The 26,895-nt window shown below is 36.2% G+C and overlaps 1 protein-coding gene across 6 annotated transcripts in view; it reads left to right on the top strand.

Annotated features, from left to right (window-relative positions):
* Positions 1-21,076, top strand: part of ARHGEF3 (Rho guanine nucleotide exchange factor 3) — a 135,836-nt gene extending 114,760 nt beyond the window's left edge. For 5 of the 6 annotated variants that reach the window (XM_075762020.1, XM_075762018.1, XM_075762019.1 and 2 more), the window contains 9 exons: positions 1,265-1,372; positions 8,360-8,530; positions 10,302-10,364; positions 10,705-10,801; positions 10,903-10,979; positions 12,475-12,732; positions 14,920-15,090; positions 17,641-17,827; positions 18,782-21,076. In XM_075762020.1, coding sequence (XP_075618135.1) covers positions 1,265-1,372; positions 8,360-8,530; positions 10,302-10,364; positions 10,705-10,801; positions 10,903-10,979; positions 12,475-12,732; positions 14,920-15,090; positions 17,641-17,827; positions 18,782-19,128 — 1,479 coding nt within the window. In that variant the 3' untranslated portion in view covers positions 19,129-21,076. The remainder of the gene's footprint in view (positions 1-1,264; positions 1,373-8,359; positions 8,531-10,301; positions 10,365-10,704; positions 10,802-10,902; positions 10,980-12,474; positions 12,733-14,919; positions 15,091-17,640; positions 17,828-18,781) is intronic. The other variant, XM_075762022.1, reaches the window with a different exon arrangement.
* Positions 21,077-26,895: the final 5,819 nt, after the last annotated feature.

The raw sequence follows: 26,895 nt of genomic DNA, 5'->3' as shown, positions 1-26,895 counted from the left end.
CTTCTCACCTTTCCGCTGTTGCTGTACTAATGGAAGAGAATTTTTCTTGCCAGTAACACAGACGATGATCATCACTGCTGAGATTTATTATTTTTTGGTATCAAGAAGGATGACAAATCTGCATTATTTCCAGAAGGATTTGGATTTGTGAACAAAAGGATAATAGGCATGCTTCATTTTCTTAAAGCTATGTCTAGGAAATTGGAGGCATAGCAAACCTACACAAACTTTATAAGCATGGCTGAAAAAGAAAGATAAACTGCTTTAGGATGTCCTTGAAATATGATGTTGGATGGGTTTTTTAACTTCACTTGGAAGGTTTGGCTCTTTTTCTGTCAAAAATTGCCTTTTGCATGTGCTGTTCAAGATCCATTAAATGTCAGATGGAGGTTAGGAAGCCAAGGGTAACTGTTCTATTTTTATGTATTTATAATTGCTTTTTCCTTGTGTTACGATTTCTCTTAATCATTTTTTGTTTTTTATGGTGAGGTTGGTTTGGTTTTTTTGTGGTTTGTTTTTTTTAAAAAAATCTGCAGGACAATTGGCATATTATATTGAAGTGGTTATGTATTACTATAAGTGCTGTTAATAGTATATATGAAAAGAAAAGCATTTAATTGAATGCTTTATGATAGATTTTTGTTTACTTTTCCTTTCTATTTTATGCAAAAAATTAAATATATGTAAACATGTTATTAATGTGTTTGCCTGTGTATATATAAATATTTCCACAGGAACATGCACTCAGAGGACAATTACAGTTAGCTATTCCTGTCTAAATTACATTTTCTGGAATAAGATACATTTAACTGAATAGAGTTGCATGCTGACAGTGCCAGAGGCAAAGAAACAAATAGAACTATTTTTATTTGAAAGTATTCCTTTCAATGACAAGTTTATCATAACATGCATTAGCTGCAGAGCACTGCTGAAAATTTCGTTTTTAAGAATGAGTTAATATAATAAAACTATTTTGCCTTTATCTCTCTCCCTTCCCCTGCTCCCAGCCATGCCAACTTCTGCATGATTACATTTTTCAGCTGTCTCCTGGATCTGTATGTACCAGCCAAGAGTAATCTGTCATTGTCAGCGTTTAAAACTGCTATTGTTTATTTACTACCCTAATTATATACTAGGTTTACAAACTTGCTTTTTATAAATGCTTTCTTAAGAAAATCAGCAAAACTGGTAGCAATGTTTATGCAATAATGCTCACACTCCCCTCATTTTTTTTCCTTTCCCTTGTCCTCCTCCCCTACTATAGGAGCCCAGTAACAAACGGGTCAAGCCACTTTCCAGAGTTACATCACTAGCGAGTCTCATTCCTCCTGTACGAGCCACTCCACTGAAGCGCTTTAGCCAGACACTTCAGGTAATCGCAGTAAACGCGTTGCTGCATTAAACTGCATTGCTAAAAGGAGATCACATACATACTCACAATTTCTTCTAGGGTTGGCATGGGAATGTGAACTGCACGTATGGGCGCACACGCCGTTGTGATGTGCCAAACAGGTTTAGGCAACGTATGCCTACAGAGTCGCTCAAAAACCTCAGAACTCTCACCTCAAAAAAACACTTCTCTGTCCAGATAATTGATGGTTTTTTAACTACCAGTAAGAAAACTGTTGCACCTGTAGCATATAAAAGTTGTTATACTAAAGGATTATGATTGCTTTTTAAATTTGATGAATAGAATTTTCCGTGACACTTTCTGTTAATTTTGGTTGGTCTCTTTGAAAATGTTGTTTTCGGTATAGTTAGTCACGTAGGACTGCTAAATTTCGTTCTGTGTAGTGAACTTTGACCTTGCCTAAACAAAAGAGTTAGCGAACAATTGGAAAAAAGTTATGCATTCATGTTTCCAAAGCGGCTGCTGCAAATTAGTAAAGGGCAAGCAAATTTTAAATTCAGTTTAGAAATTAATTCTCTAGTTGCAAATTCTATATTATAAATCAGGTGTGTAATATTTAACATACTTAGTGACTAATGGTACTTTAATTTATAAAGTGTTTGTGCCTTCAGACCTAGAAACTGCAAAACATTTGGGTGCTCAACACCTAATGGTTATGATGAGTGGCCAGCAGCCAGGAGCTGCAGGACTGCTGTGGGTCTGGCCTAGAAAGCCAGACTGTTTCCTCTTTAAAACAAGAAGACATGCATAAGATCTAAAGCCAATTACTTAACAAGCCTAATTTCTTTGATGAGAGGAAATATAAAAATATCTTGCATGTATTGAAAATGTTACTTAATCAACATTAGCTTAATTGAAGCATTACTGAAGTTATCTGTTAATCTCAAGGAGGAAAGAAATAAAACCTTAGGGCTAGGAGTCTTATGACAAAAAGTCATGGGAAAGAACCCCATTTTTCTGTAGTGGTAGTTATCTAGAAAACAGATATTACAGGGTTTCTTTAACATTGGTTTCCCCGTGTTCGGTTCCTGTGATTTTGAAAGTGCAGACATCTGCGTACAAAAGCTGCACGTGTGGGTTGGAGGAAAGGCAAAATGGCTGAACTCCCCTCGGGCTGGGTTGGATCCAGAAGGTGTATTATAGCGTGACTAGAGCAGAGATGCCTGTATTCCCTGGGGCGTATAAATCTCCTCCACAGTCTGCCTCCAGGAAAAAATTGGCGCGACTCTGAAAGGACTACATTAGTTCCAGTTGTGAGGAGTGTGGAAAGCGAATTAATTTTGGCTAAACTGCTTCTGAGCATGGCGCGTCCCTTTTCACAGTCTTAGACAGCTGTTGTCCTCATTTAAGTACCTACGCTATCGTTCTGTAGTGAATGCCTTTGAGACTGGGTTGTCCATTACAATATTGTATTTAATGAAGTTTAATTTAGACTATCTGAAACAAACTATCCTTTCATGCATGTAGTAGCAGCTTCCTGAGATGAGAGCTACATAAATGTGTTTCAGGGCAAATTTTGACAAAAATAGGAGAGAAAACAGTGGCTTTGTTGCAAGTCCTACTGTTGCAAGCATTCCTGTCTTGCTCTGTTCATACTGATTATAGGAATATATTTTAATTAACTGTCTGCTTCTAAGCAGATTAAACAGTGATGTTATTCATACCATGTCCTCTGACTAACTATGTGCTTGAAGTAGCTGCAATGAGAAATCAGCCTGCTTGTTCTCCAAATCCTAGGCCTGAATCCATCCTGGTGATGTCTCAAAACTGCTTTCATGGCTGGCTGTAAATTGACTTCTTACCTGGTGTTGTCAGCAACAATAGAACAGCGGAAAAAAAAGACTGACCTTCTGGGGCTTGGATGCCCCATTTGGAATTATTTAGAATCATTCTAGGAAGCACATATAGCGCTTTTCCTTTATCATGTATTGACATAGCTGTCACTGTGCCTTGTGGAACAGTATAGAGCAGGATTTTTTTCATGGTGTAATACCTGTAAAAAGAAAAAAGTGTTGATTTTTCTTATTGGATGAACTTTACGTATCTTTATTGTTATTTCAGTCAAAACCTATGTTTCTTCTTGCGTTGCTGCTAGATGTTCTGTATCTGTAAAATGAAGAAAACTACTATCATCACCACAACATCCAAAACAACTTCTTCCCCTGGAAGAAAACAAAACAAAGCCAACAGTACATCCATCCAAAAAGATCCCTCCAACAGCATCGATAACAGGAATTAGAAAATTCTGAGTTTCCTTTATGGCATTTCAAACAAACCTTCTTATATATTCTTTCTGAATGGAAGATACATGTAAGGCGGGGGGGGAAAGTTTATTGTGCATAATTTTCCTTACCTCTGTACAAGTAACTTCCACTTTATATTAATGGACTTTTTGCATGCAGATTGAAGAGAAACACCTCTGTGCCTGAAACCTGTGTAGCGTCTTTTAAGATATGTTCTTAGCAACTTTTCATGTTTTGCATATTTTATTGATTATAAAAGTATTTTAATTTTTTGTGTCTTTTTTACTTTATTACAATTTTCCACATTATTGTCGATACTTTTCCACGAGGATTCCAAGTAACAGAACACATAAAGTTTTTCCAGCTTGCTTTCTAGAGTTTTTTGGGTTTTGTTTTTTTTGGTTTTTTTTTACTATTTGTAGTCTCTCTGTTTCTGTCACATAAAGCACTGTAGACTAACAAATATAATCCTGTTAGCTTCTTCTCTGACAGAGTCTGTCTGTATATCTGCAGGATACCAAATGCTAAGCAGGTATTCTTATTTGTTTACCCACCTGGAAAACCACTTTATTTCATAGCTGTATTTTCAATCTGCATCAAGCTAGACTAATGATTATGATGATCTGCTTGTTTCTGCTTCATCTTATTCACAGCTGTGCTTGTTCAGCTTAAAAGCTGAAAACAGGATTGGAAAAAGAACTCCAGCTGATGCTGGAGAGAGAAATTAAAGTCTAGCTAGCTTCCTCTACAACTTCAGTTTCTATCAGTGTGTCTTGAATTTAAGTAGGGAGTCCAAATTATTTTTATCTATCTTAGGACACCGGAAATTTCTAAAAATCCTTAAGAAGAAAACTGGTTTTAACACTGGTTCTGAATGCTAGGACTTTGATCTGTAGTGCCCTTTTCCCAGTACATGAAGCTATTTGCTTTACTGCAGCTGAAATTAAGGTTTGTTAACTGCATGAATTATTATCAGTAACACACTGACCCTTCATAGTAACAGTCCGTAACAGCCAGTGAAAGCTATTGCAGTCACAGTAAATAAAATCAGGAATTGTGGCTGGATTCTTCCCCAGCTCCTTTAGTTTTTGGAATTGTATGAAAATTTTAATAATCCTTGATGGGCATAATTTTTAACCAGTATGCTGGACATGTTTTTTAAGGAAGCCAGAAATTAGGAAAATATTTTTAGAAGACCGGAGACACAGAAATACTGTTTTGACATTTCTGCAATTCTTTCATGGGATGCTATCACATGAGGGTTTGTTGTGTTTTGGTTTTTTGTTTTTGGTGGGTTTTTTTTGTTTTGTTTTGTTTTTTTTTTTTTGTTTTTTTTTTTGCTTTATGGCAAGTACCAACCAAAGATGCCATCAGAGTGCCTTTAAACTTGTTTGTGAAAATTTCTGGTAGAACTTCAGTTTAGGGCTCTATTCATAGAATCGTAGAATGATTTGGGTTAGAAGGGACCTCAAAGCCCATCTAGTTCCAACACCCCTGCCATGGGCACGGACACCCTCCACTAGACCAGGTTGCCACTAAACTGGAATGGGTCTGTTCACTTGCAAAAAATACGGGTAAAGTAGTAGAACTGAGATGGTTAAACTGATGTTGTACATTTATCTTAACTTATGAGAGAGTTTTATTGAAATAATTTATTGTTTATTTGGGGATTTCTTTAATTAGGCTTATATATCACGTTTACATCTCATTTCTATTCTTGTCTGTTACAGCATTGATGATTCAAGTGTGCTTGGCTCTCAAGTGACAAAATATTAACTTTAGCATTGAATAGTATTTCCCTCATGATGTGTTACTTTGTCTCCTCATAGCTTTACAAGCCAATTTCTGCAAAGTGTATGATGCAAAGGAGAAAATACATGTTAAAATAAGCTTGGATTCCACACTGAAGTATGTCATTCCCGGCCTAACTAGATTTCATTGTACGAGGATCAGTCAGTCTTTGCTTTTGCCTTTGGTGTGTGAGTGTATAAAAGAAGGGAACACACCAGACAAAGAAACCACTTGCTCTTGAAGTGAAATTTGTCCTCATTGTTAAATGGCACCTCAAAACATTTCTTTCCATTTGCACTAACAAATACCCTCAATCCAATGTTCCTTATTAAGTAAGGTACACTTTATATGGTTAATTAAAAGGCTGATGTGTGAGAGAAATCAATTAAATATATACTTACTGTGTCCAGGTAGCAAAGATGCTAAGCAAGCAAGCAGGATTTTGGGGAGTTTGGTTTCCTTTTGAGTCTCAGCCTTTTTGTGTCCCTTCTGCTCAATGGAGGGCAGTATAGGGCTGGAGAGAAGAGTATCAAGCGTTCTCATACAGCGTTAAAGAAACGTTACTGTCAGTGGATGCGAACGCTTACTTTTCTCAAAACACCGCGTGTAATTTCAGTTTGCCATTACAGGTGCATGCCATTTTATAACATAACACATGACTTTTTGATAAAAGGTTTCAAGATCAAGGCATTTACTTTAAAAATCAGTCTATCTGGTGCTATTCATTATAAGTACTTCATTCAACATAAAACATTCCTTTAAGAAAACACTACCACAAAGAAAGGAGATATATACTGGAGGATGCATATGGGAATGCATGGAAAGGGGCATTCCACCTTGGGTCATGGAATGACAACTGTTCTGCTTGGCTGCATTCTCATGGTTGGTGACTTGTGGATGCAACACACCTGCCTATTTTCCCCAATCTTTTCATCTGCATGTGAAAATAACTGGTTCCATGATTCATCATTGTAACAAGCGTAAACTAAGCATGTAATTTCACGTGTGTTTCTTTATCTTCTTAACTCTTGAAGGAAGACTAGCTCCTGCCTTGCAAAGTTTTGGAAGGTTGGTATATATATACGTGTGTGTGTGTGTGTGTGTGTTTATTTTTAGGGGTTTTGTCAATTCCAAGTAGGGCTCAAAATGTCTTCTGTTAAAAGGCACAGGTTTTACTTATATAATATGTCTTCTGATATTTTACAAACATTTATTTATAGGCACTGTTTGCATTTCATGGGCTCTTATCTTCAGAGGAGAATTTAAAATATTGTACTTTATGTGCTGCTTTCAACCTGGAAATGAAGAGAATTTATTTTGTTTTAAATATTCTTACCCAAGGCAATTGAAAGCCAATTGTGTTATGTAAGGCAGGTTTTAAATAACAATAAAAATGTGGAGTATTTCAACAATGTGAAATACTTGAGGCATTTCAGAGGTAGAACATCAAAAAGAAGCCTCTAATTTTAAGGAGGCAAGAATGGAAACTTTTCAAAATGGGACAGTGAGAGCATAAAGTATCCATCTGTATCCTGAACTCTTTCTAAGAGTCTACGGGCAAATAGAACTCTCAAGTCTCACTTAAAATTGGACTTGTTTTTGTTAAGATCAGACCATGTAATAGATACAGAGGTGCTAGTACACATCATCAGAGTTTAGAGACTCCAGAAATATTAATAAAGATTCTACAGTAGTAGAACACAGTACTGGTATTTCACAATTTGCTGTCTGCTAGCACTGATGGTTTAATGCATTTCTTCAAATGCTAAGAAATGTGGGAGCAAGCAGTGGGAAAAGAATCTGGCTTGCTGCTTGTCATAAATATGAAAATCTGAATATTGACAGACCTTTTCCTTAAAAATAATGTGATTGTTCTTCTCTTCTCAGTCAGATACCCATTTCACACCTTTCTATGTGAATCAGTTTCTTGATCTCATTATACATCTGAAGAGGCAGGATGTGTCCAGTTGAAAGGGTTTCTCCATGTATCAAAACCAGTTGGGTCAGAGCATTATAGCACTAATTATTTAATCCTCCTTATGGACATATCTGGAATGATTATATCAATCAAATCTTACATGATTCTGACAGTTTACAAAAAAAAAAAAAAATTGCCATCAGGTAGTAAGACACGTATTAAGGAAAGAGGAAAGATTTTGAAGGGCATTCTCACTTTATGAACCCTCTTTCTGCCCAGCTGAGAAAACATTTTTTTCTTAAACCGTTAATATGTTTGGTGCAATGCACCTTTTCATCTGGTATCCTTAAGGCGGGACCTACTGTCTCTCAGTACGGACATCTTTGAACAATCCCATCCCTCAAAAATAAACAAAACCCAACAATTCTGTTGACTTTCAGTCGATACACAAGATGAGTTTGTCTACCAGATTTTGCTGTCCTAGCTTTCCAGAGTTTCTGTGTAACAATCTGTTCCAAAAGGAACAAAAAAGTATTTATAGTAATTTTGTCTCTAAAATTTGCATTAATTCTAAGTTTTTAATTATTAGACATCTGAGGAGGCTGATGTGTAATGCATGAATAATTCCTGTCTTTTTACTGAATTGAAACTTTGCATTTATCAGTTATGTTAGTGTGTTGTACCATTCTGCCATTATCCCTGTAGTTCATTCCTGTTGCATGGTATGCGAATGCATTGCAGTGTTTTAAACATGTTGAAAACGGGATGTGGACATAGTTCGCTGCAGGAATGGAAACACTGGCCTTCCATAAAGATCTATTAAAATAATTTCTCTTACATTCCCAGTACTAAACATTTCTATTAAGTCACAGTAGAAACTAATTAGATAATGTTTGTTTGTTGTACTGAACTGCGTATGTAAATTCCTTGGGGGGGTGGGGAAGCGTAGTGTGAAACTGTTCTAACAATAAAAACTATTCTTCTCTATATTTCTAGCGTTCTATCAGTTTCCGTAGTGACAACCGCCCAGATCTGTTCAGTCCACGACCATGGTCTCGAAATATGCCCCCTGCTAACACAAAGCGGAGAGACAGCAAACTATGGAGTGAGACCTTTGATGTTTGTGTCAATCACATGCTTACATCTAAAGAAATCAAGCGTCAAGAGGTATAATTTTATTTAACCATAAATTTCATATTCAAGAGTCATCTTTAAAGGACAGAGTTGAGGAATACTACTAGGCATTAGGATAGCACTTGAAGCTTTCCTGAAATTAAACAGAACGTCATCTCCTCCACTAGAAGCAGAATTCAATCTCTAGTCTTTATAATTCAAGCTATACTAGATGAATATATTCTTTTTTAAAATAAACTCATCTTAATTCCTTAATAAATGTGAAGTTACTAAGATCTATTGTACGGTGATTGGCTGCATGGTGTAAATGTTCTGTATGACAGTTTCTGTAGTGGTGGTGGATACTTTGATCTTTCATTTTGTTGTTCTAGCAATGATAGATGAGCATGCTATTTCAGGAACAGGTAATTCATCAAGTGATACGTACACACAGAAATGCACAGTCATTTCCCTTGTTGGAAAATGGTGTCTTTGAGGAAGTTTTCAGTGCTAGAAAAATGAAATATTGATCAAAAGATGTATCTTCCAAAGCAAAAAAAAGAGTACATCAGTACTTTTAAGGTGTTGTCCATGACAAATTCTGAATAGTTCATGTTACAGCCAATGACAGAGCTCCTGTGGAATCAAGATCCCCCACCCCAAAATTTCTAGCAGTATCAACAAAGTTTATAATAATTTCTCTGAGAATATTTCAGGGACTAAGTCATAAATCAAACAATAGTAACATCAAGCGTTTCTTGTGCAGACTTTAACATTGTACAAGAATTAATAGGAAGTAACTTTTAAAATTGAGAACTTCAAATGCAGCTTATTGAAAAATAAATTGTGGAAACTGTTTGCATAGCGTAACAGTCATTACTGTCTTGGGGCAGAAGCCAGGACCCTTCGTAGACCCCCAAATAAATGAGCTGTATTCCAGGAAGTTTTGCATGGTTGTATTGGTTCTTATACTGTGTGCCTCAACAGAATATCTGAACCACTTCCATGTGTGCACTGCCATTTAACTCACACTATGGCAAGACTTCCATGCATGCGTATTATCAAGCTAGGAGAATCTGCACTAGCTGAATATGTTCTTCCATGATTTATGCAGGTTGAAAGCCTTGACTGTAAAGTTAGTAATTCTAACTGACCAAGATGTTGTTAACTTTTACTGTACCCTGGTTTGGAATGAAATCATGCCATAAGACAATGGTATTTTGATAAGCCAGTGCATGAGGGTGGTGGTTCCATTTTTAAACTGCTGGCTTTAAAGTCTCAAATCTGCTTCAAGAGAAATAACTAACATCAGCCAACAGTTAAGTAGAGCTCAGCCTTCATAACAAAAAACTGAACTGGTACCAAAATAAAAGTGCTTGCTACCACAGAAATGTTTTAAAGAAGATCTGTCTTTTACTTACTAGACGACATGGAACTTGTACCACTGCATGTGTTAAAATGGAACGCAACAAATTCCTATGCAAATAGTTGGATAAATGGTTAAGATATAGTTAAGTTAAAATACCACACTGAAGATAGCTCCCCTGTCTGGACACACCTCCGTTTGGGGGAAAAAAAAAAAAAAATCTCTGTGGCTGTTTCAGATAAGCATTTTATGAACAATCTGATATAGTGCTCTCTTAAAAAATACTGCATATCATGCTGTAGCTATGGAATAAAGCCTTACTTTATTTCTGCAATTAGATTTAGAAGATAAATTCTGCTACATGGTATTAAAACAGCTGTTCAGAATATAACATCAACTCAACAAGTTGAGTACAGATTAAATTAAGATATTTTATAATATTTGTGTCTCTTTTTACAGGCTATCTTTGAACTTTCCCAGGGAGAAGAAGACTTGATCGAAGACCTGAAGTTAGCAAAAAAGGTTTGGTTTGTTTTTTTTTAAAAACCAGCACAACAAACAGTATTCATTGGTTCATATCCCTTTTAAAATAATCCTTGTTTTTTATAATTGGTAAGACAGTAAGAGGGGGAAAAAAATCAAAACATATTTCTATTTTCCCATTTTTTCTGAAAAACTTAAATGTGCTGCTTTAATTTTTTTTTTCTTTAATATGACATGGATAGTTTAAGATATGGTTATGAAATTTTAAGATATTTTCAGCAATTGGTCTGGTTTTACTTACAGGGAGCTTTAAATGCTATCACTAATTTCTCAACTACTAATGATATATTAATTAGAGAGCTCCCTTGTTTCTTTTCAGGCTTATCATGACCCAATGCTCAAACTTTCCATAATGACAGAGCAAGAGTTGAACCAAATTTTTGGAACGTTGGACTCTCTAATTCCGCTACATGAAGGTAAAACTCAAATAGTCTTTTTCTGTGTTACTATTGCATATAGATTTATAGTCATCTGGTTCACTAAGTGAAGTTTATCTTCTTTTTCTAATCATGATCAGATCTTCTTAGGCGGCTTCAAGAAGTCAGGAAACCTGATGGATCAACAGAACATGTTGGCCATATCCTTGTGGGTTGGGTAAGGCAGAGTTTTTAATCAATTTTGGGACTTTAATTTGGAGCTGCAATATAGTTTTTAGCAGATAATTTCTTTTCCATATCTAGCATAATGTCAAAAATATATTCTCAAAGTATTTTTAAAAGGCAAGGCAACTATTTAGAGACACAATGGAATATTTTCTTTTTTTAGGTGTTTTCCGTGAAAAGATTTAGACTAGGATGTTGTTTCTAAAGCTTTTGCTATTCAGGAGATGAGCAGTATTTAATATGCTTTAAATAAAAATCAAGAGTCAGACTAGAATTTGTCTGATGTAGACAATTTAGAAATCTGCCCCTGTTTGTATTCTGGTTTCTTAGGGAAATGAAGCTTGAACAGTCACATCGTGTAAGGGCACCCTACAATTATTTTTGAGTATCAGTCAAGGTAATAAGTAGTTAGTGTTGTCAAAGATACTAGTTTTCTAGAAAGGTTTGTTAAGATAAGGCAGACAGGGATATAAGTGAGATGCTATTGCTGCCCCACAAAAGAAAAAGTTGGTAAGTTCATGTAGCATCCAACAACATAAACAGAGAAAATAGATTTTGTTAGTTTTGTTGATAACGTTGCTCATTATATTAGAAAGAGCTGTTTTTAAAGGGATTTAGATATGTGAAAAGTTTATTTGTAAGTATACATAAGGAATGAAATTTAGCAGGAAAAAAAAAGGGCTTGACATTTTTAAGAGATTAGGTAATAACAGACAGTAGGTCTGTGTGAAACAGTAGCCCATTGTAAACATAACAAACATGATCGCTACTAGTACATAATAATGTAAATAGTTAATGATAAGCTTGCAAGTGTCTAAAATTATCTGTTTTTCTTTGCATAAAGTAATTTTAAATATATTTACTTTCTAGTGTGTTAGAACATGAGTGAACTTCTCTTGGTCCAAATAATTCTGAGTCTAATTTCCTTTGTGGAAGATTTTACATACATTGTGTGTTAATATAGCAGGTTTTGTAAATGGATGTTGTTTTAATCAACATATAAGCTAGGTTTTTTCAGATTTGAAGTACAGTTCTGTCATCTTAGTTTGGTCAAGTTTCTTGAGGGCAATATAGAAGTTTGACGATAGAAGTTTGCTTATATAAAAAAGGCCAGGTCTGGGAGCACTCATTCCTATGCTTTTGTTTCCATTCATAATTAAAATCAGACTTCTGTTTTCAACTATTGTCTGCAATAAGTAGTGCTCAATCTGAAGTCATGGTTATTTTTTTAATGCTTTGGAATAATATTGGAGATCTCTAGGAACAGAGAGATGAGCTAGTGCTTCTAAATGATTTAAACGATGAACAAGGTGGTCAGAGGGCCCTTGTAAACCTTATCTTTGTTGGAAACATCATCAATAAATTGTGGATAAATCTCCAGAAAAAAGATTCTCGGCATGAGTTCTAACATCCTGAATCACTTGAAACTTTCTGTATAGCAAACTGTGCTTTGCTTCAGCTGCAGAATAATTTATTCCTTTCCTCAGCTTCCATGCCTAAACTCCTATGATAGCTACTGCAGCAATCAAGTAGCAGCCAAAGCCTTACTGGACCACAAGAAACAAGATCACAGAGTGCAAGATTTCCTACAGCGCTGCTTAGAGTCTCCTTTTAGTCGCAAACTGGACCTTTGGAATTTCCTTGACATCCCAAGAAGCCGTTTGGTTAAATACCCATTACTACTCAGAGAAATTTTGAGACACACACCAAATGATCATCCAGATCAGCAGCACCTTGAAGAAGCTGTGAGTTACTCTTGGGTTTGGGATTTTTTTAGGAGATTATAGCACTTTTAGCTTATTAATGAATTAAGGGACACTACATATAATATGTAAATGGTAATACTTATACAAACAGCCGAAACAAATAAATGAAATTTCTACTCGTTCCCCCAATTAAATCCTATTTCAGTAGCAACGTGATACCAAAAAAAAATGGGGTGAGTGGGTTTTCCATAGCTCTTGTCTGATCCTTCTCCATTTTGTCTTTATCTTTCAATGTTGTTTTTCATTCTAATCTAAGTTGGGTAATGTGGCCATTTCTTTTCAGGTTTTAGATCATTTAGATAAGTTTTATTCCATGGCTTGAGACCTTACATAACCTCTGAATGTAGATTAATTATCATCTGCAGGAGTGTTGCTGAAATTTGCTTTCATTATGCTTTTTTTATTCAGAATAGCATTATGCTTTCTGAAGTAAAACTAGAGGGATAAATCCAAGGCTTTAAAACTTCTTTATTAATAGAAAGGGACCTGATTCAGATATTCCGAAAACTTTCTAAGATTTGTGTTCTTTATATATATATATATAAAATCCAATAAAACCTGCACACCTGTAAATGTATATCTGGGAATAAAGCAATTTATTGTAGCGGATTTGTTTGAAACACACTTCTAAATTAATGAATAAATAAATATAATCCGTATCCTACTGCTTTTGAGTAGTATTTAAATATCAGTAAATTTCATTAGTATTTTGAGGACAAAATTTATAATTTGCCTAGACTTGAATATTTTGTACATTACAGTATATCTTTGAAAAATAACAGCCCTGCTTTTTTTTGGAAAGTGCATGTTTCAAAACACATGTACCTGACTGCTACTGTTCTGCTATTCCTTCCCCAAATCCCTTGCCCAGCTCAACTTCTCTGTTGTAAAATTGGACAACTGTGGTTTAAATTCAAAGTTTGGATACTCGCATTTAGATGTAATCTGTAAGGTACATTTTCCCCTTGTGCATATTCCTTTAAACCCAAACAAAAAAATCATAAATATCTCAAAGAATTCTTCTGCTTATTTCTAAGGTTTGCTTTTTTACATAATGTCCGGTAATATCTTTTAAAAATATTTAAAATGTTTTCTTCTAGTACTTGTATTTGGTAATTGTTAATAAAATATATTCAAGATTTTTTTTTCTTGATATTTCAATAGCCTTATATAGTTTTTTGGTATTCTACTTCAGCAGAACACTGTTTATCTTTGAAGTTATATATTTCATAAACTGTATATTTGCCAGGTTAAATTGGGAAACAGAAATGACTCTCTGTAGTTGGCTCTTAACTCTGGTTTAGGCTTATGAAGTACATTTGTCTTCCTGTCTGGCAATCTGCTATAAGCACACTGGGCCAAGCTGATCCCTGAGAAATCTTCTGGGATCAGTAGATTCTTGAATTATCTGTTTGGGCATGTTTGTCTCGCCCATTCCCCTGCTCCACCTCCAGTTATTTAACAGAGGAATTTCGTTGGTCTAAGCAACCTATGCTCACTGTTAGAGTTGATTGAAATCAGCAGAACTTCACATCTACATGCCCAATTAAGAAGCTGTATTTTAAGTTTTGGATAAATTGATCTCAAGGTGCTTAGAGAGTGCATAGTAGAAGGAAGTTCAAGATGGGGAGCGTAATTTTATACAAAAGGCAAAGCTTTCTTTTTAATGTGTTTTTAAAGTAAAAAGGCAAATTCTTACTTTTAAGTGTAAAATTGTAGGTATAGGCATTTAAACTAAAATTAATTTACCTTATTTCCAGAGGATAACTTTCACAATGAAAAGAAAATTGAGAATTTAGTGTTTTGGGCTAGTTGCGTGTTTTGCAGGATAAGGATCTTGATAGTTCTTCTGTTTCTTGTTCTCTGATATGATGCAGCAGTTTTCAGATAATTATAATCTATTTTAAATACATATTTTTAAGGCAGGTTATTTGTCCTGTGTTAGAAACAACGATAAACCCAAACTAAAGTGTCTTTGTACACTGTAGTCTGCTTAATTCTGTGGCTAATATTAATACTCCTACAGACTGGTCTACATAAATTAATTAAAAATATACTGTAAATCAAAATGTATTTTCTTGTAGCTACAGTTCAAGTTATTAACAGATAGCTCTGAATATTGGACTGTCCAATTAAAGTTTGTATGTTTTCATTTTTTTTCTGTAGATAAATATAATTCAGGGCATAGTGGCTGAAATCAACATAAAGACTGGTGAATCTGAATGCCAGTATTACAAAGAGAGACTTGTTTATCTCGAAGAAGGTCACAGGGATTTGTTGATTGATAATTCACGTGTTGTATGTTGCCATGGTGAACTGAAGAACAACAGGGGAGTGGTAAGGAATAAATATTTTGTCATAAATAGCTTTTAAAGATTTCTTCATTTTTCATGACAGCTAAAACAGCTGTGAGTATACATACAGAAACATCACCCTCATATATAGGAAGTTGATAAATATTCACTATTATGTATAACACTCATCTTTTTGGTTAGCAGATACCTGTATATGGAGATAATAAGCTTATATGTGTCTCTGTCTCTTAAGGGGACCTAACAATATCCTGGCTAAATTGTAAATCAATAAATTTCAGTAAAACTTGCAGGGAAAAAAACCATAAATAAGAAATATATTTCTGGTCTCAGAGACATGATAGTAATGTCTATAATGGCACACAAAATATACTAACAAATTTTAAATCTGTCAAAGGCTGAGGTTATTAAGAATATTTTACTTGACTATTTGTTGAAGTTCAAAGAGAATTTGTTGACCAGAGAAGTTTGATATTTGATACTGCAAATCCCAGTCTCCAGTAGTCTGTAGTATTGATAAGTGTCATAAGCTGAACTTTCTAATTTAAAAAATAAAGAACATGCAGATTAGTAGAGATATTTATAGACTAGAAACCAGTTATTCTTATATTTTTTTTTTCTAGGTCAACTAGAAACAACATGAAATTTCAAACGGATAAAACAATGAGAAAACATCTTTTTCTCATTAACTGAGCTTATGAAAGCTTTATTTAAAAACCCAAACAACATAAGCAGAATTCTAAATGCATTTCTCAGCATTGGGAGTGCTTCTATGTAGTGTGTTTATGTATACAGTAGAAGAATCATGTTTTATCATATGGCTCAGATGGAAAGATGAAATGAGGCTTTTTTCTGGTTCACCTGATAAGGATCAGGCAGGCAGTTAATGTATAGCAAACAATCAGGAACAAACTGGCAAATTTCATCTTTGTAGTGACCCTTATTTACTCCATCCACACTACCCCAGCCTTTCTTTGGTAGCATAACATTAAGTATATAATTAATTCTTTCCAATTCATGAACAATATTTAAAATTCCCAAGCATTTTTGGGAGGTTTCCACACTGATGTATTCTTTGAACACAATTGACACTGAGATAGTTCTGGTTTGTGTTTCTTTGATTTGGGGTGAAAAACAGATCAAACCATTTATATTTTAATGTTTCCAGTCTCCTTTTCACACCTGCTGTTACAAAGTATTAGCTTTTGCAGCAAATAGAGAGATCTTAGAATTGAAAAGAGTTTGATGTGACTCCCACTAAAATCAGCCATAACAAAGCTTTACATTATGAAGAATCCCCAACATTTTGTGGATGATGGTTTGAAAAATGATTTTCAAAATAAACCAGATATTTTTGCTGCACATTTAGAATATTTTTTTAAAAAAAAAGCAAACATCCATACCTGTGTATACCTCAAATGTTTAATCTCACACATTGTTGCTTTCTTCTATATTTCATTCATATGAAAAGGGTAGCCATTTGCCAAACATCTAAACTGAAACACATATTGGATCGATTTTTTTTTTTAACCTGATTCTGCATAGAGTTGCTGTTAATACAAAAGATGACAGCACTGTAGAATAAGGAATCAAACAAAAAGTTTAGGTGTGTGTCCTGCAAAGACTTAGAGAGGCACAAGTGGAAGAAAATTGGACTATTCATGGATATAAAATGAGGTATCTATTGTGGAAAAACAGTATGATGATGGACTTTTTCAATATCAGATGACTGCCAAGGCATATTGGGAAAGGTTTCCACTATGATTACCTTTTTCATTATAGTTTTCTGAAAGCATGGCTACTGGAAGATGGGACAGTGGATCTGAAGATCTATCTTGTATTAAAACTGCAAATAATGCATCTATTTAGATTTAGAGTCAGGTCAACTTTAGAAGCAAAAACAGTTACTCATGATCAGGAAGAAAATTGTGGCAGTGAAGAACAAAAAAAGTCAATGCATGATAGCTAGTGAAATGAATTTAAAATCTCAGTTTGTTTATTAGTGGAAGCCATTGGAGATTGCAAAATGTGAGCAGGAACGGAATTTAAAGATGGTAACAGGTGACTTGTGCCACCTAGGAGCAAAAGTAATTTTCTGAGCTTCAAAGAGCTGTGGTGAAGCTGACTGTAAGCAGCATGTGAATTGTAAAAAGATTGCTCATAATTGTTCATTGAAATATTTGAATGAGTAAGATTGCCTGTTTCTTAGTAACATAGGTAGTAGAGACAAGTTAAAGTGGGTGTCAGAAAGAAGAATGTGTATACGCATACTGCTGTAGAGAGAGTTTTGAAATGTCAGGCACAACATTTCAAGGCCTCAACACTAAAAGATGAATTAGGATCATGACATAAGAAAGTGAGGACAGGAAAAATAAATTTTAGAAGTTTTTAAATTGTTATATTTACATATTTATATGCTGTCGTGCCACAAGACTTAAATAGTGGGAAAAGAGGAATCCTCATTTATTTTAACTGTTGAAAACACAAGGTTATAATGTACTAGAGTTTAAATAAATTGTGTTTAATGATGTTCTAACAAAAGAATAATGCATTATTATTTATTAATTTTTAACAGAAACTGCATGTCTTCCTCTTTGAAGAAGTGTTGGTGATTACTCGAGCTATCACCCATAATGAACAGCTCTGCTACCAGCTGTATCGGCCGCCAATTCCGGTGAGGGAGCTTGTGCTAGAAGACTTGCAAGATGGAGAGGTGCGACTGGGTGGATCCATACGTGGTGCATTCAGCAACAACGAGAGAAGTATGATTATACCTTTATTTTTTATTTGCTTATATAGGGTCATTGCAACCTTAGGACACCTGCCACTGAGACATCAGAATGTTTTCTCTAAAATCCACATAACCTACATCCAACATCTTGATTTTTATTTCAGACTGGTTTGTTATATTGTAACTTGCTTCTTTTAGATTGTTTCTCAAAGTTCGCTATATCGATACTGGGATTTCTCCACACACCTGCTTCTGTACTGAATTGAGAAGGGGAGAACACATAGAATGTAGTGGCAAAATCACAAAATTATAAGCAAGTGTATTTTGAAATCTTAAGATAAGCTTCAGCTGGTATGACTTTTCTTTGCTATTGCTATTCCATAACTAAGTCAGCTGACATAATTAATGTAGTGTTCAGTGTTAAGACTGCAGCTATTCACATTAATGTCAAGAGGTAAAAGCTAATATCCTTCTAATTAAGCATATTATAAAGATGCTTGTTTCTATTACAAAGGTCCTTTGAATCTCACTTATCTTGCAAAAGCTTTGAGGGTTTTTTGTATGTATTTGCTTTATTAGTGAAGTGGAAGTAAGAGATGAGGCAATCTCCAGCTGACCCAAAGCACAGTATTCAGTGAAGGTTCTGGAAGGTCCCTGGTTTGCAGAGAAGCAGGAGAGCGCTGAAGTGTGGGAAAAGCCTTAATCCTGCTGATTCACTTAAAGCTTTATAGGTAGCTCATGCACGGCAGAACCAGAATTGTTTAATCCAGCAATAAGAAATAACTAGAAGTGCTTGTGGTGTTCTGCGTTCTTGCCCCACAAAACAAGGAGATACCCAGGCTCTTCTCTCTGGTCTGACATGGTATTGGCAGGAAAGCATTGTAAGTCAAAGATTTTATGGATTCTGTTATTTTAATATACTCATTTATTATGAAGTCCATTCAGCCAAAGCATTCAGTGTTTTGATATGTCTTGTTTCTTTCAGTCAAAAACTTCTTTAGAGTCAGCTTCAAAAATGGATCTCAAAGCCAGTCTCACTCACTGCAAGCCAATGACTCCTTCAACAAACAACAGTGGCTTAACTGTATCCGCCAGGCCAAAGAAAAAGTTACGTGTGCAGGCAAAGCTGGCATGCCGAACTCGGAAGCACATTTTCTTTTGTCACCAAATGGAAGCAGAGTACCCCAGGGAGAAAACACGCTTGAGCAAATGGACCAATCGGACTGTGAGTCAGACTGTAGCATGGACACCAGCGAGATCAGCATTGACTGTGAACGTATGGAACAGACAAACTCTTGTGAAAATGAAAAGCAAATAGAAACCAATGTTTGACAAAAACTTACAGTTCATGGAAGAAAATCTCGTACCTGTACAGTATTTGCATTCCATACATGGAACCATTTGGAGAAGCACTTTTAAAATATTTTTTGTGACAGTGTCAATGCAGTCCTTCTTGTATTCGTACTTATGAGTGTAGTACTGTAACTGCTGATCTGTATAAGCTGGAATCTCTTGCAACTCATGTCCTGTGATTATATTCCATAAACATCTAAGGTGGATGAAAGAGGTACTTGACCAGTTATTCTCAATGTCCTGCTGTAAACAGAATCTCTAAACTACTGTTTGTATGTGTGTTACATAAAGAATCTTTTCATAATTTTAAAAGTACTTTATTTGCCTTTTATTGGGGCAGCTGAAGATGTGGACTTAATATGGAGTTTCAGAATGGGTATCAAAATGATAAGCTTTCATAAAGGCATAGAAGGAAAGAATAGTTTCTTGGAAAAAAAGAAAAACATCTTACAGTAACCTATCTGAACTCTTGCGGCGTTAAATCAACAAGAGTATAAACAGCGGGCCATGTAACCAGTGACTCTTTAGGGATTAATTTTTCAAAATGAAGCACTGTCCTAAGATCCAGCAACCAAATGTATTAAAATCTGGTCAAAGGGGTCAGCATAGTGCTTATGGTTTATTTATCAAAGCATGTAATGCTAAAAATAATCAACTGAAAAAACCAAACCCCAGCCCAAACCCAACCAAACCTCTACAGCCAGCACTGAATTAAATGAAATGCTGAGAATACTGGGTATTTGTAAATAAGCTGGTAGTTTGCTTTCAGTGCCATATATATATATTTTATCCCAAACAGGATAAGAATGGAAAAAAGCTTTTGCTTGTGAATAGGCCCTCTTCAGCATTTTGCACTCCACTGACCTCCACTGTTGGTTTTAAACACCACTAATGTTAAAACATTTAATTTTCTGTAAATGTCTGTTTACAATTACATGTAGTTGGTCTTTAAACTAAGTGACAATTTTATATAAATGGTGCTCTACAAATACCCTATGGGATTATGTAGAGAAAGTTTAGACAGAAAGGGAATTGCTTTTCCTTTAGGATGTATTTACATACTTTATATTTTTCTCAAGTTTTGTTTTAAAAGTTTGTCACATTTAATCTCATGTGTAATTGGAAATGTTACTGTGTTTTCTGGTGGCTGATTTAATCTACTCATGATGATGAGGAGCAGATGAGTCACTTAAATGCAGTCTAAAACACTCAGTTCAGCATCCTGTTACTTTTCAGGAATCCCTGGATAATATTTTCTTTCTTAGTTATAAGAAATAATGTCAGTGCTGTATGGAAAGCTATGAAAATGATATATTAATAAATTTAAATGATCCTTGATGTTACACGAGATAACCTGTGCAAAGTACTCGTACCAGCAAAAGTAGAAAAACTGCTAAGTTATTGCCAAAAACATTTTTCTTGTGTTCTACAAGTTTACAGAAAATAGTAAATGTCAAGTATCCTACATATATATATGCTGATGCGCGTTACAGAAATCAGTGTGACAAGATGATAAACAATATAAAACAAGGTATTTTTATTTTTTAAAAAAAGTCATTTTTACCCTATAGAACATATTTCTGTATTTATAGTTTTTCAAAAAAGTCAATTTTCTTTTCTGTTTCAGGCTTTGTAATTTATTTCAACTGCTTCATTTTTAGAGCTAAATGAGTATGCCAGTGAAGATGAGAGAAAGGAAAAATTTGCAGAAGAAAAGCCATAGGAAAGCATATTAGATGATGAATCATTTTCATAAAATTTGTTCAGCAAAATGTTTAAAAAGAGCGAAAAGCATGTAAAGTGTTCAGATAGAGAAGAAAGAATGAATGCGTTGACCTTTTTTCTTTTCTTTTCTGTCTTTTTAAATAATAGCCTTAAACTTTTCTGGAAGCATTTCAAATAAATTACATTAAACCATTTTGATTTTTATTTGGTTTGGTTGTTTGTGCAAGATGACTACAAAAAGATTTCGGCAGTGCATACAGTGAGTCTGAACATGTGACCAACGTTTGTATTTTGGTTCTCGTGGAAGCGTTACATATTTGGATCTAAGGTGCTAGATAGAAAATAGAAATGAAGAAACAAGTCACTGCACTCAATTCAGCACATTCCCCAAAGTTCTGTATTTTATAACCAATTTAGAAAGAAGGTGTAACAACAATTAATAACCTGCCATCAGTTTCTCTCTCTCAATTCCTTGTGGGTCACATCTCTACTAAATATGTTTTATTCCAAAGCACTGAGATGATGAATTTTGGGGCATGTAAAAAACCACCAATCAGCCAGAGAAACTAAGATTAATTTACATTTGTGTACTGGCATTTAGCGTTGTGTTCAACATACTGCAGTGCAAGTGTTTCACTTTTGCTTTGTAGTTGACATACATTTAGCAACTGATTTGATCTAACAAAGCTTCACGATGTTTTTCTTCAAAACATCTTGAGGAATAAGATTTTCACTTGAAGAATCCTAGTATCATTCAGGATTTGGTTAGTTTGTTTTGCTTCTAGCACTTTTAAAATGCCATTGCTTTTAAAAGAATGACTTTTGGTTGTGGGGTGGGTGGGCATGGACAATAAAGTGTACCAAAAACCATGGGTAAAATGTAAAATGCTGAATACAAAGAGGAAATGTAAGTAAACAGGTCAACAGTGATCGTCATGGTTAGTGATCTTAGTGTCAGCAGAATGGAGTCTGAGAAGCTGCAGCAGTGGATTGGCAGGCAGACTGCAGCCATGCAGTACGCACAGGCCTCTGCATGATTCTTCTGTAGAAAATTGCTTCTGATTTCTCAGGTCACCTGCTATTGCATGTAAGGTGCTTCCACTAATGAGATAGCTTAAAGCTGTGTAATCTTACTGGATCTCCAAGGGATCTTAGATTGCTCATGTCTTGGATGGAAGAATAGTGTCACGGCGAGGTGGTGAACAAGAACAGATGGAGTGTGTAAAAAAGGTGAGAGGCAGTGACGAGCCTGAGGTGTAAAGGGCTTCTGAGATCACCATGAGGGGATGGCAAAATAAGGAGGACTGCAGATGCTGGATTAGTTACAGCTCCTCTAAATCTGAGGTACGAGTGCTCTGGACCTCATGACCTGGGAGAAGAGTGACGAGGCATCTTGCTCTCAAAAGCAGGAAGTCAGTAGTCTGATACGGCAGTTTCGTACCTTTTGACAAATCTTATCAACCTGTTCACTCTCTTATTCCTAGTAAGAACAGACAGTGTAGTCTTGGCATGTGGAAAGATCTGATGAACCAGAAGTCAGGAGGGTAAAAGCACACATTGTCTTGACTGAGAAAGGTAAGCAAAGAGAATGCCCTTGAAGTCTTTGAAATAGATGGGTCCTCTGAGACTACAAAAGAAAATTTAACTGTTTGTGGTCTTTGGTTCCCTAGATTTGGTCTGCAGCACTGAAAAGAACAATGCAAGGATGAAGACCTGTCTCCTGGAACCCAACGGTCTGCTATGAAACACCACGACCACTTAGTTCAAAGTCTGTGAAGCTCAGTACCAGGGAGTCACTTGGCAGAATCTTGGTAAAAGATAGGCCCAAAAGTGAACTCCAAGGTAGAGAAGGTATTTCTCAGTCGTGACTCCTATTCAGCATGACCACCCTGAACCAGGGATACTGCCTTAGGAATGCCTCCACAATAGCAGGAAGCGGGTTTCTTGAGGTTTCACAGAAACTTTAGAGTTTGAAAGATCTATCGGAATGTTTAGATGACAGTTTAATCAACTGCTGTTTTTGAAACTGATGTTTTATGCTGACACTGTCTGGCACGTAGATTTTGGGAATCAAGACTGACTGTTAACAGAGGCAGAAACTGAGTTCTATATATATATATGGAAGAAGATTTGTTTCCATTGAATATGGGGGTTCAGTTCCAGAACAGATAGTTCTTCCATATTTAATGCTTACTCATGAATACCGATTTTAAAATACTGTAATCTGTTCTACAAGTTGCTGCTGCCATCTACTGGAAATAATTGTGTATTTTTAGAGCTGATTTGATTACTTTAAGTTGTACATATTTTAAGATTTTATAGGTATTCATAATTATAAAATGAAAAACTCCGTATTTTAAGAAATACAAGTAGATCTTTTCATACTTTCACCTGTGGATCACAAATTTGTTAGAAAAAAATACTAGGTGAATTTCTGCTATTAATCCCTGCTTTTACAGGGACAAGTCGAGACTGCTTCCCCAATGTGCCTCACCTTTTACTATCAATAGGCATACTTTCTCCATGGTTGGTAAATGATGCTAAAGCTCTTTCCAAGTGTGTAAATTCAGTTTTATCTCTGAATTTTCTGAAGGTGCCTCTCTTTGCATGGTCTATGAAGAAGGTTAAATTATACAGTTCTCCTGTCTTTGATCTCCTGGCACCTAAAATTTAGTCAGTATGAATGCTGACTTCCTCAAAATTAGCACTTAAACATTTGAAGAAATGAGATGTGTTTTACATCACTAGAGTAATTTCTGGAAAGTGAAATAGTAATTCCTAGTTATTTAAATTAAACTGTAACAATATGCTCAGACTAAATAATATTTTGCATTTCTAAATTTGCTTTCATAAAAGAATACTGAGGTAACATCTGGAGCAAGCACCCAAGTTTGTTCCTTGAGCATGGAGTCCTATGCAACCCTCCCTTATAAATGTCTTTTATTTGTGGCTATTAATCTGAACTAAATCTGTATTACTAATGTATTACATATCATCTGATTTCAGAATCAAAGGGATCTGCAGCTGCTTTGTACTTGGGTGGGAAACCGCTTGGTGCAAGTCAGGGAGTCGTGGTTGAATGCTTGGCAAATATCAGAAACCACAGAAACCAGAAAGGTGACAGATTTTACAACCTTTTTTTACTTAAAACTATTCAACTATTCTCTTCTTATGGCGATTTTCAGTGAAGTTTTGTTTTGTGAACTGGGATTCTTGCTACCTATATCTGTCAGGATGTAAGATTCATAGTGGTGCAGTGATCCAGAATTGTTACATCATTTATCAAGTAGTACTTAGTAATTTTTATGATGATCTTTACCAGTCTTACGTTAATACATAAAATAATTTTGCACAACTGCAAAGATGTATCTTTTAAAAGCAAGTGGTACATTAGGAAAACATCTTTTTATGTTTGGGAAATGAGCTAGACTTCATACATTGTTTGGGTTTGTTATGATACACGCTTATGATGTTTATACTTCTCGTTATTGAACACATCTAAATACATTGTAAATATATGCTTTAGCATATTTTCCAGTATTCATTGAGAGAGAAAGTGATAGTAAGCATACTTCTCACAGTATACAGCAGTTTCCCACCCTATTGCCTTTTCTTTGTAGTTGTTTCTTTAATGCTTGTTGAATTTACCGGAATGGCTCTATAGTTGATTCATACCAAGTGGCTCTATTCCAGAATTACTGGAATACAGTGAAGATATGTAATTTAGACTCAATGTTTCTTCTGAAGTCTTTGAAATCTTACTGTCATATGGTTATTCACTGTCTGTGGATAGGTCTTCATCTAATGTGAACAGTAAGTCAATAGAGCTATGGTAATTCAAGCATAGAAATAAATGTCATGTGTATACATATACATGCAAAAATTATGTTTTCCTAAAGAAAAAAAAATCATATATACTTACTACATCTATACACATTAACTTCCTGGCTACTGGAAGACCTCATTTTCTTTTGAAAATTCTTTTACCCTGCCCAAAGCATAGATACATTTTTCTGGATTTTTTTTGGAATGAGAACATAGTTGGAAGGACCCACATTAAATAAATGTGAACCCATTTCTGGAAGAAATTTGTCTTACCTAACTTTAAAACACCAGTAAAAGAAATCCCACAGTGTCCCCAAAGAATTTCTTCCTGTACTTAACTCCTATTGCTAGACAGTTTTTTCTAACATTTAACCTAAATCTCCTTTGATACAACTTAAACCTTATCCCAGTCACCAAGGACATAGAGAATATTTCCTCTTCTCCCTTCTAGATAAAACACCACAATTTTTCCAGTTTTTCATACAATGCTTTAGATTCACGCAGCACAAAAGACTCATTAGGTATGTTCCCAGAAATTACAGCAAAGAGGGCTATGTGTAAAATGAGAGTGATGACACCAACTTAGCTCTGTAGTGTTTACTGCTCATTTGTGAATGCAGGCAAGCCAGATATAATCAAATCCAAACACTGATCAACTGAACTAGTTGTATATTGAAGATGTACAGAGTCTGGAAGTGATTTTCACAGCTTTGCCAACTCAAACTTAATAAAACAGGTTGACATGTTTGGAGGTGTATAATGGATCAACACAGACTTAAATAAGACTAGATTGGTATTTCCGTTTTTTTCTTTTATACAGAAATTCTATTTGAGCGAGGTAAAGCACAGCAAAATTATTCTGATAGTCTATCAACTCAGCTGTAATATTCTCTTTACCACCACTGAATCCTCGCAGAGGCAGGACATCATATTCTAAGGGAGACGGTCTTAATTTATCCATAGGTTGAACACTGCATTTGTGCGCTGCGGTAATAACCGCTCGCTAATTGAACACCATGCTTCTGCAATTAGATGTATGTTTGGTGTTATGTTTCTGTAATTTATGTAAATTATAGTTACAGATACTACTTACCCTATTTAAACTTGGCTGGCTCCCCAAAGACTTGTAAGAAGAAACTAATAATTATTGGCTTATCTTCTTTTAACACCCTGGAGGCTACCGTTAGCACCAGACCATTTGTGAGTTGGTAGGTTACTTGTATTTTCTGACTTACAGGTAATCTAAAAAGACATCAATAAAATAAAACAGCTAGGTTAAAGTATTTGTTCTTTGCATAGGAAAAACTTTGCATTTAAGCTCGGTAGCTGCTTCTGAGGTGCTTTATCAATGCAACTTTTTGTTCTTGGGAGTTGGTCGAGATGACTTCGTAAGTAGGTGGGCTGCTCTGGCAGGAGAGGAGCGCATGTGCCCTCTTCAGCTGGATCCTGATCTGCCCGCTCAGCCTCCTGCCGGAAGCAGCCCTTGACCCGACTGCTCCCGGGGTTCGTGCCTGGACAAGGGTAAGCCTGCTTACCCTTACGGTAAGCGTGCTTCCAGGGAGACTATTCTAAACCAGTGTGCCCGTTACTCCACTGCAGAAACGATGGGCCTGCCATCTGCTAGCTGTAGATCGAAGCATGTGGCGTTATCTCGAAGTGAAATTCTCTGTCCCTCCTCCCCACGGCGTGCCTGCCCGCCGCACCCCCTCCTGCCCCGTGCCGGCAGAACGCGGCCGTGGGACCCGCGCCAGAAGGGGCGACGGACAGCGGGACCTGCCTCGCCCAGTGCTCCCTCGGCCACTCCGGGACCTCGCTTCGGGCCTGTCTCCGGAGACGGAAGAAGGAGCTGCCGGTTCTCCGCGCCCACACCGCTGGTAGGAGGGAAGCGGGAAACGAGCGAGCTGCCTCTTTCGTCCCATCCGGGGCAGACTGCGGGCGGAGGGACCTTTCTCAGGCGCCGCCGACGGCCCGGGGCCTCGCCCGGCTGGCGGTGGTGGGGGCTGTGCAATCACTCTAAACGCTTCTCCGCACCCTCCGCAGCTCGCTCCCCCACGAGCCCCGGAGGCAGCTGTGGCGGCGCCCTCTATTTATAACTTCTGCCGCGAGCGGATTGGCTAAGCCGGGCTGGCTCCGGTCCCGCCCCATTTCTGTGCGCTGCCGCCATGTTAGAGAGCGGGGAGGGGGCGGCTGGGCTGC

Source organism: Balearica regulorum, chromosome 10 (assembly GCF_011004875.1).
Source record: "Balearica regulorum gibbericeps isolate bBalReg1 chromosome 10, bBalReg1.pri, whole genome shotgun sequence".
NCBI classification, from domain to species: domain Eukaryota; kingdom Metazoa; phylum Chordata; class Aves; order Gruiformes; family Gruidae; genus Balearica; species Balearica regulorum.
The sequence above is the reverse complement of the archived record's forward strand: the minus strand, read 5'-3'. Positions and strand labels throughout refer to the sequence as shown.